The 10,296-nt window shown below is 67.6% G+C and overlaps 2 protein-coding genes across 2 annotated transcripts in view; one reads left to right on the plus strand and one right to left on the minus strand.

Moving 5' to 3' along the window:
• The window catches only part of BOP1 (BOP1 ribosomal biogenesis factor), a 62,835-nt gene that overhangs the window by 7,406 nt on the left and 45,133 nt on the right, over positions 1 to 10,296 (minus strand). The gene's annotated exons all lie outside the window — the stretch shown is intronic.
• SCX (scleraxis bHLH transcription factor) overlaps positions 5,747 to 10,296 on the plus strand; it is an 8,915-nt gene continuing 4,365 nt past the window's right edge. Inside the window, exon 1 of the mRNA XM_042786224.1 lies at positions 5,747 to 6,533. Coding sequence (XP_042642158.1) covers positions 6,015 to 6,533 — 519 coding nt within the window. The 5' untranslated portion in view covers positions 5,747 to 6,014. The remainder of the gene's footprint in view (positions 6,534 to 10,296) is intronic.

Raw genomic sequence — 10,296 nt, forward strand, 5'->3', positions numbered from 1 at the left:
AACCGCTGCTGGGCTCCCGCATCTCCCGTCCCCGACAGCGGTGGGGAGCGCGGGGGGACGGCCGGCCCCGCACCGGCGGCTCGCGTGGGGACAGGGCTGTGGAGGTGAGCCCACCCCGACCTGCTGCGGTCCGTGGACCGACGGAGGCTGGGGGAGATGGAGGAAACGCCGGAGCTGCTCCGCTTCCCTTCATGAGAAGCTGGGGGGGCAGGAACCAGCCCCTGAGGGGGCTCCGGGCTCCCACCAGCTCCAGCTCCCCGGGGTGGAACCTGTCGCCCCAGCACAGGGCTCGGCGAGGAGCGGTGAAGGCAGCAAGACCCCAGATTGCTCATGGAAGCAGCAGAGCCTGGGGCCCGAGGCCGAGGGCGGGCAGCAACGGGGATGTTTCACTCCACGGCCCCCTCGACCGTCGGCAAAGGGAGATTCAGTCCCGGCAGCGACTTTGCTCTCACTCAACCCGCAGCTCACAGCCGCGCCGAGTCCCCAAAGCACCCAGGCAGCGCGGGCGCTTCTGCGGGCGCCGCAGAGCTCCAGACCTCCCGGGCACCGGCAGCAGGCCCACGGGGCGGGGGGGGACACGGAGCCCCTGCGGCTGTGTGAGGGCAGGATGTGACCCGATGCTCCGGCAAACACCGGGCAGGGGGGTCCTGCCTGGCCCCCAGCTCCTGCTCCTCGCCCGCCCCGGCCGCATCCTGCCCCTCGGGGCTGGAGGGTCGCGCAGGAGCGGGGACCCTCCGGGCTCTCCCAGCTGCCCTCGCGTCGCAGACCGCAGAGACCCCCGTCCCCAATTACAGCCACAGAGGGACAGAGGTGTGAAGGCGACCTGTGCCCCGCACACCCCGCAGTCAGGGGTCACCCTCGCCCCGCGGCACCATCTGGTCCCCATAAACACTCGCAAACGCCACGGAGCCTCCCACGGAAAGACGCCTGGAGCCCCGGGAAGGCAGAGCCGGCGAGAGCCCCGGGGGCCAGGCCGGACCCATCCATCACTCTCCGAGCAGACGTCAGCGCAGGATGTGCGCAGCCCCCCCCCGGGGGGGGGAACCGGCCAGGAATCTCACCCCTCGCCCCGGTCCCCGGACGCTGCCGCTGCGCTTGGCCGGAGGCTGCGTGATGCTGGGGCACGGCCGAGCCCCCCCCGGGGGCTTCCTGGACCCCCTGGGACGGAGCCGGCAGAGCAGGCTGCGTGCCCCTGGGTCGCTGCCCACCTGAGGCTCGTGCAGCCAGCCAGCCAGACGCTGGGATGCCGGCGCTGGAAGCCTCATCCCGTGGCTGGCAGCAGGAAAGAGGCGCCCGAGAGCTCCGCAGCCACCTCTCCCTGGGAGGCCGCGCCGGGAGGTGCCGGTGAGATGCCCTTGGCCCGGCAGGAGCTGCCAGGCAGAGGCGGGACGGGGGGTCTGGTCCCCGACGAGATCCCGTGGGGATGGGACGTGCACGCCCGGGGCCACCAGCCCCGCGTAATGCTCGTCATCCCGACGAACCCACTCCACACCTCCACTCGCGTGGGGAAAGACCTGAGTGGGGCCGGCCGCGGCACGGCAGAGCGGGGCTGGCCGCAGCCTCCAGCCGCAGAGACGCAGTGGGCGCAGAGACCAGCAGGTATTTTTTAACACTCCGGGGCTGCTGCGCAGGGAGCGCTGCCTTGCCTGGGGGCTGGGAGCCCAGACTGGGCGTCTCTTCCTGAAGCCAGGAGCAGCGGCCTTGACGCAGGAATCCCTGGGCGATGCTCTTGCCAGGAGCACAGACGGGATCCCAGCAGGCCTGGGCTGTTTTCTCCTCAAACGCACCAGCCCCAGGGGTCCCGTGCTGGCCAGGTGGGAGCAGAGCCCGGACCCCAAAGCGGCTGACAGGATGCCCCACGCACTCGCCCCATCCCCAGCACTGACGTGCCCGGCACAGGCTCTGCAGTGACCGCTGGGGACCACACTGGGAGACCTTGACTGGGCGTCCCCAGCTCCGGTTGTTCTGGGGCAGGGAGCAAATCCCACAGCGCCGATGGTGCCGTCGGGTTGGTCAGGACCGGGGTCTCAGTCCCAACAAAATCCCACGGGGATGTGCACGCCGGGGGCCGCCAGGGAAGGCTGGGCTGCGGCTTCCCCCACGGGGCCAATCCCCAGCACTGGGATCCACGTCCCCCCATGGGGCCAGTCCCCAGCAGTGGGGTCCAAGTCCCCCCCCAAGGCCCTATCCCCAGCAGTGGGATCCACGTCCCACCCCCAGCCCCATCCCCAGCACTGGGATCCACGTCCCACCCCCAGGCCCATCCCCAGCAGTGGGATCCACGTCCCACCCCCAGCCCCATCCCCAGCAGTGGGGTCCAAATCCCCCCCCAGGCCCCATCCCCAGCAGTGGGATCCACATCCCACCCCCAGCCCTGGGATCCACATCCCCCCCCAGCCCCATCCCCAGCAGTGGGATCCATGTCCCCCCCCCAGCCCCATCCCCAGCAGTGGGATCCACGTCCCCCCCCAGCCCCACAGTGCGGCGGAAGGAGCAAATTCCTCCCAGATGGAGTTTCTTAACGGTGTCAAAGCAGCCCAGTAGCCAGGGCCCGTCCCTCCCCTCCGCTCGCCTCCCACCCACCCACTCGGGCTGCCTCCCGTGTCGTTAACACATCGCCTCCGGCGAGCCGCGTCCTCCAAGTGAGCGCGGGGGAGTCTGGAGCCCCGGAGCGAGGGACTGCCGTCACTCAGCCTCACGTCTGGAAGTTGTTCTTGGATGGGCCCTGGGCATTCCTAGACGCACATTCCTGGCAGCCGGCGAGCCTCGTAGGAAAGATTCTTCTCTTGAAAATATCCGGTCCACGTGGAGGAGAAAGGGGATGGGGCAAGCTCAGCCCTCCCACCCCCCACCCCTGGCGACCGTGCCCCGGTGCTGGGGGGGCACTGGGCTTCCCAGGGCTGTATCAGGGGGACGCCTCGCGTGTCCCCCCCGAGGTGACCGCAGCCCAGACCCCAGCGGTGTGAGCGAGGGCTCTGCACCCCCAGCACCCCCACCCCGTAGGAGCGGGGTCCTCAAGGGGTCTGGCACAAGCCCGGGGTCAAGGTGTCTGCAGGAAAGGCACCCCAAGCAGGGCTGTCAGCCGGGGAGGGGAGAGGTGGATTGGAAAGGGACCCTGGAAGCCCCTCGCCTCGGCGGAGGGAGCAGGGAGAGGCAGGCAGCCGCTGCAGGCAGTGGAGTCGTGGCGTCATCGCAGGCAGCCAGGCCAAGCTTCCAGGTAATAAAGTCGTGGCAGGGGATGGAGCGCAGCGGGGAATTTCAGGCTCCTCGGCCACAGCTCTGCAGCCGCAGCCTCCCCGGGAGAAGGCGCCTGCAACCAGGCTCCGCTGACCTGCCAGGGCTGGGCAAACGAGGCCCAAACTGGGACATCATGGAAGCTCTGCGGGAAGCCAGGAGAGCCACAGAGCCAGGGGTCGGGCCGCTGCCATCTCCAGCGCCAAATACCTCTGCTTAGTTAAAACCGGGGCTCGCCGAGCCGGGGCCAGGTCTGGCGCTCGGGCCCGACGTCACCTGCGTGCAGGACCGCTCTCCATCCCGGTCCAGAGCCCGAGGAGCTGGGCCGCGGGGAGACGGACGTGCCTCTCACCAGGAAGGACAGCACGGGGAAAGCGCCCGGGGATTGCACTTGGATAGAAGGTGCTAGAGAAAAGCGAGATCATTAGCGCAGCTAAACGAAAGCAGATGCCTACAGGAGCCTGGGTTTCCAAAGCACACACGGTGAGCGCCCAGCGCTGTGGAAGGAGATGACAGTGGCTTGGATTTCAGAAGCTGCTGAGACTGCCGATTAGCTGTGGTAGCGCACTGCAAAGGTGCAGAACGCTGGCTCGGAGCGACAACACCCCGCGCGGAGCTCCTGCCGGGGAGCGCGCTCGGGGAGGGGTGGGGGGGGACACAGCGCGGCACCGCCGGGGAAACCCGAGACTTCCCGGCGAACGGCAATTCCCGTTCCTGGCCAAGTCCAAACGCCGCTTATCAACACACCGCGCAAACCCGGCGCGCTCGAAGGCCGTGACGTGGCCGTGCTGCCAGCGGAGCAGCGGGGGCTCGCCCGGCCGCGCGCAGGCAGGGCCGGAGCTGCCGCTGCCGGGGATTGCCAGCCCCCTCTCCCCGTCACCAAAAGCAGCCGGTGGCCCCCCCCCCCCATCCCCAGGCTGTGGGTTTGCCGTGCCCTTGCCAAGGGGATGACGCTGCCCTGGGGGTCGGGGGGCAGGAGCTCTGTGGGGCCGGGGCTCGGGGGAAGAGCAGGCGTTCTCCGGGCACCGACGCTCTCCCCGTGCAAAAGCGGAGCGCGCGCTCCCGCTGTCACGGCTCGTATTTTACGAGGTTACGGGGCTGGAGCAAGGCGACCCGGAGCTGAGGCGACTCCCCGCAGCTCAGGCAGAGCTTCGGAGGCTCCCGGGCCCCATCCTGGGTGCGGGACCCCAGCCCCACAGCTCTGTGGCCCGGGATGCTGTGGGGATCCCCACGTGCCTGGCTCCTGAGGAGGAGGATGACGGCCTTCACCGGGGCCAAACCTCTCCGCAGCGAGGGCCCAGCCGGGCCAAGCTCCGGAGCAGCCTCGCAGCACCTCCCTGGCTCCGGGTCCACGATCTATGCCATGAAATCAAGCGGCTCTGGGGCTGCCACAGAGCTGAGAGCTTGGCAGAGCAAAGGCAGGGCTGGGTTCTTTGCTCCCGGGTCTGGGCACAGCCAGCCAGCACTGTCCCGCTGAAGCGGCAGCTGCCGGGGGCCCATGGGGACCCCTGCTCGACCCCCCAAAGCCGCCTGTCCCCGGAGGAGTCTGCTCGAGCTGTGCACGATGAGCCGGCACGGGAAGGGGAGCCGGGGTGGTTTGGGGCAGGTTGAAAAGGCCGATTTGCCAGCAGGTGCTGGTTTCTGCGGGGTCAGCAGAGCCGGTGGGGCTACGGGGACAGGCTGTGGGGTCTGGTTATAGGGACAGGTTATGGGGACAAGAGTGGGCTCTGCACCCACCCGCACTTATGGGGCTGCTAGAGACACAAACTTCATATCTGGGGAGGAAATTAAAGAGAATGCAAGCAGCAGGCATGCTGCAGGCGGGAGGTGTGCCGGCGGGCAGCTCCTCAAGGGTTAATCCCTCCCTCTCTGCCCCATTAGCAGCAGCAGCAGCAGGCAGGATGGATTTGGCCACGCTGCGGAAGCGGGGGGAGCGCTCTCAAGGGTTCTCTTTGCAGGGACTAATCCTGAGCAGGAGCCCAAATCCTCAGCCCCAGCCTGGGGGGTGACGCAGCCCCGTCGCCGGTGCGGGCTGCCCGCGAACCCCACAGGCACGGGGCCGGGGGAACCTCCCCTCCACCCCGGCACGTAGGGTCCTCCAGGAGCCCCCCCCCGAACCCCACTGTCAGTCCCCACCTCCCTGGCAGCGCCGTGCCCCCCCAAGGCCCACGCAGGCGGTGGGCGAGGACGCCGGGCGAGCCCCCATGTGCCCACCGCATGCTACCCCGGCAGCCGCGGCCGAGGCCCGCAGAGGGGCAGGTGAACCCCGGCGAGCTCTCCCGTCCTCGCCAGCCCCCCCCCAGGCCGCGGGCAGGACCCCAAGGCTGAGCCCTGAAGGGTTAAGTCCCCCGTGGGGATGGAGGGCGAGCTCAGGTAGGCTGAGCCTGAGCAGCTCCCACTTCCAGAGCCCGAGCAGGGCTGGTGCCGGAGCCGGAGGAGGGGCCTGGCTGACCACTGCTGCTGCTATAAAACTCCCCGCTCCTGCCACACTCGGCGTCTTAAGATGCACATGTGTGGGGAGAGGAAACAGGCAGCCCTGCCTGTGAGCAGCCCTTAACCCCTTCTGCTCGGAGAGAGCCGGCGGGGAGCTGGGGAGGGGGACCCCCTGCCACAGCACCTCCCAGCCGGAGCCTGCCGACACCAGCCGGGGCTCCCCCGGCACCCCAGCCGGGGCAGCAGCAATGAGCGCCTGGAGCTGAGCCCGCCCGCGGCAGGAGGAGGTCGGCAGAGCACGGCGGTTCCCCCCCCCCGCTCCCCGGTGCCCCCCACGCCGCCCAACCATGTCCTTTGCCATGCTGCGCTCGGCCCCCAGCCGGTACCTGTACCCCGAGATCAGCATGCTGTCCGAGGATGAGGAGAACGGCAGCGAGAGCTCGGGCTCGGATGAGAAGCCTTACCACCTGGACGCCGACGGCTACGGCATCAAGGCCAGCAAGCGCAGGAGCGGCAAGAAACCCAACCGGATCAACAGGGAGCCCCGGCAGCGTCACACGGCCAACGCGCGGGAGCGTGACCGCACCAACAGCGTCAACACCGCCTTCACCGCCCTCCGCACGCTCATCCCCACCGAGCCGGCCGACAGAAAGCTCTCCAAGATCGAGACCTTGAGACTGGCCTCCAGCTACATCTCCCACCTGGGGAACGTGCTGCTGGTGGGGGAGGCGTGCGGGGACGGGCAGCCCTGCCACACCACCCCTGCCTTCTACCACCACGGCGGCAGCAGCCCCCCCGCGCGCGACACCGAGAACTCCCAGCCCAAACAGATCTGCACTTTCTGCCTCAGCAACCAGAGGAAGCTGGTAAGTGGCCGCTCGCGCCGTCCCCGCGGGGCTTTAGGCTGGAGGGGGGCTGCGCCGGCCGCGGTGGGGGGGGGGGGGACGACCCCCGGGTGTCCCCAGCCGCGGCTGCGTGAGGAGGGGGTTAGGGGAGCGCCGGGACACCGGCTACGGCTCCGCTGCCGTTGGGCCGGCGCGAGCTGAGGGGGAGATGGGATGGCTGGGAGAGCCGAAGCAGCTCCGGAGAGCACGCCAGACCCCGTCAGCGAGCCCAAAGCCCGGGCGTGAAAAATACGGCGCCTGCCTTTAGCACGTCCGGATTCGCCGCCCAAAGCCCCCGACCTCGCACGCGTCCGCTGAAAGGCAAAGGGACGGGAGAAGGGGAAACCCTCTGAGGGCGAGAAAAGGATTTTAGGAGCTGGAAATGAGAGGCACAGGGAAAGTAAAGGCTCTGGAAACCAGAGTCTGCATCTCCCCTCTAGCAAAGTGCTGGCAGCAGTCGGAGAGGAGAGAGCGACCGGGGCGCAGGGCTGGCCGCAGCCGGGGCTCCCACCCCCCGATGCTGGCGGCTGGGCCGGCTCCCCGGGCTGGTCCGTCGCCGGGCCAAGGGCCACGCTGGCTCTGCACACCCAGCCGTGGGCCTGGTGTCGGGAGGAGCCGTGCCAGGGCAGGGCTGGCGGGTAGCCGAGGCCAACACCGTGGCGTGGGTGCTCCTCGAGCACCCCGGAGGGATCGGGGGGGGACCGGCAGCTCCGCCCCACCAGCGCTCGGCAAGCGGGATGGCTGTCCTGGCTCGCCAAAAGCACCAGTGGGTCCCGACCGCCAAGCAGGAGCTGTAACACCCTGCCCGGGCCAGTTCACCCAGTGTCCCCCACGGCTGGCTCCCCACCAGGGTCTTTAGGGGAGCGCTCTCCTCCCGGCGTCCTGGCAGGCAGCACTGTCTCTGGCAGAGGCTGTTTCCGTGCCCGCCGGGCACCAGCACTGGCCAACGCCTGCCATGCAAGCCCCCGGCTCCGGTGGGGTGGGCAGCACTGCCCACGGAGCGGGGCGAGGGGGCAGGTGGAGTAGGGCACGGGCCCGGCAGCCAGACTGGGGAAAAAAAAAATCCAGCTTCACCAAGGCTCCGGGGGCTGTTTGCAGGAGTGGCACCGGCGGCAGCCTTCCTCGGGGCTCTCCCGACGTCCGGGGCAGCTCTTGCCACGCACACGGCCCTGGGGGAGCGGGGGGCACGGGGAGGAGGCGGATGTCAAGGGCTTCAAGCCTCGCTCGGGAAGGCTGTGCCCTGCGTGGCTGGGTTTTAAGAACCTGTCGGTCTCCCGCACGGCGCAGACGGTCTCTGGCAGGGCAGAGGTAGAGGAGAGCGCAGGAGCCGAGGCGTCGGGACGGCAGCCGGAGCCATGCCGGCACGCTCCACCGTCTGAACCCATTTAACCCCAATGAGTAACACCCCGAAGAGGGAGAAGTCTTTGTTAAGGATTCAAGGCTCATTAAGCATGAAGCAGCGGCGGTAAAACGAGTCCCGAGCAAACTCTGGCAGCTTGAGTATTTCAGAGCAGGGAAACCCCAAACCCCCTTAATCCCCCTGGCACGGCCTTTCCAGCTCCCTCGAGCAGGAGACAGCGGGGGGAGCGACGTCGGGATCTGCCGGGACTCGCGCTGCGAATCCGTCGGTCGTCGCCGAGGCAAACAGGGCACTTCCCCTCGAGCCAAGTGCTTCCCCTGTCCGCAGCTTCCACGGGCACCAGTGTCAAACTGTCCCCAGTGGGCGAGGGAGGGATGCAGCCCGCCGGCTGTGACGTGCCCGGCAGCGTGCTCAGCCCAGCGCCGTCCCCGTTCAGAAGCAGCTGGGGAAGCTCCTACAGGGCTGAACTGGAAAACTCGCCCGCCTTCCAGTTACCAGCCTGCTTGGACCCCTCCTGTAACAGCTGCAAAGACCAAGTTCTCTTTTGTTGGCATTGCCACTTTTGCATCAATTCCGATAAATTCCCATTGCTGCTTTTACGTCAATTCCTATAAATTCCCACTGCCACTTTTCCACCAACTCCTATAAATTCCCATTGCCTCTTTTACATCGATTCTGACAAATTCCCACCGCCGCTTTTACATCAGTTCCTATGAACTCCCATCACTGCTTTTACATCGATTCTGATAAATTCCCATCGCCGCTTCTGCATCAGTTCCCAGCACGGGCTCCCGTGGGGGAGCAGACCCCAGGACGGGCAGGTCTGTGCCAAGGCGCGTGGAGAGGATACGCAGCGCAGGACCGCCGCGCCAAGATGGGCCACCTCCCTTCCTGCAGCTCTCCTGGATGAACCTCCCCGAGATGAGATCCTCCGCGGCTGCCACAGGGGACAAGAGGTTTTGCTCTGGCTGAGAAATAAGTTAGGTCGGGCTCACGCTGGGACGAGGGGACTGAACAGACGGTGCCTAAGCACTGCGCGCGGTCTGCGCTTGCGATTTTACGGCCAGATAACAACTCCATAGGTTTTATTGTGTGTTAAAGGAATAAAATAAGCCATCTTTTATCAGGAAGGTATTCTGACAAATGGTGAGGAAATGAAAACAACCTCCCCTGGAGTTGCAAACACAGCGCAGCTGGGATCGCACGGCCTGTCTGACGCTGGGTGGAAGGGACCCTGCCTTGGCTCGGGAGAGCCAGATGGCCACTGGCCCCTTGGGGACAAGCCAGCTCCGGGCGAGACCACTCGCCTCGCTGCGCACCCAAAGCCACCCCAGCACCAACGCACGCGGCAGCTCCGGCCCTTGCGGGCTCGGGGGCTCGGCGAGCGACCGCACGCAGCGCCCCCGAGGCCCCAATCCTGCCTACCCACGAGGGAAGGAGGCAGAGCCACTGCTCCTCCCCCACGCACACCCGCAGCTTCGCTCCACGCTCAGCTCCGAGGAGAGCAGCGTGACCAGACCCAGCATATAAACTGTCCCGAGCCGCTGGGTGCTCAGCCCAAAGCGGCCCAGCCCTCCCCATCGGAAAGGTCTGCTTTCCCACCACCTCTTTTTGCTCACGGGTAGTGATGTCATTTCAACCAGCGTGACCTCGTGGCATGATTTTGTCCGCCTCCAGCTCTCTAGGCTTTGCCAAAGAATGGGTAACCTCGTGAGGGATCTCATCGCGGTGCCCCCCCGCACCGGTTGCCCCTCTCACCGGGCCCTGCCCGTCCATTTTGTGTCCGTTTTCCCCCCCGAGAGCAGCCGGCTCTCTAAAAACTCCTCCTTCCCCAACGCGCAGGACGCGCCGTGCCTGCCCAGCTCCCGGCCCTGCCGCAGCTGCCGTCCGCGCCGGGCACACCGTCTCCGTCCCCAGCCGTGGGACGTGGCGCCCAACCCGTGACTCCCGGGGGGGAAGGTGATGCCACGACTCCCCTCGTTAAAAGCCCGGCACGTTCTAGAGGGGCAGGAGATGGCACCGAAGCCCCGCGGGACAGCCAGATGCCACCTTGTCCCCGGGCACCCTGGCCGGGAAGGCGGGAGCATCGGGGGAAGGTCGGGGGTGAGCGTCTGCGGTCGCGGCGAGCGGGACCCACTGCGGGGAGGGGAGAACGGGACGGACGGTGTGAGCGGCTGTGCAGAGGCTCTTCCTAGGGAGGGGGGGTCACTATGGGGATGGTTGGGGTCCCCGGCTGCTGCGGGCACCCCAAGGGAGAGCCGAGTAGGGCAGCAAACTTTCTGTAAGCCCAGAATCGCACTGCGTGACTCAGCCCCAGCGTCCCGACACCGTCTCATCCCAGGGACTTTCCCATATCGGTCTGAAACCACCACCAGCTCCCTGGAA

Source organism: Tyto alba, unplaced genomic scaffold (assembly GCF_018691265.1).
Source record: "Tyto alba isolate M040663 unplaced genomic scaffold, T.alba_DEE_v4.0 Super-Scaffold_9, whole genome shotgun sequence".
Taxonomy (NCBI): domain Eukaryota; kingdom Metazoa; phylum Chordata; class Aves; order Strigiformes; family Tytonidae; genus Tyto; species Tyto alba.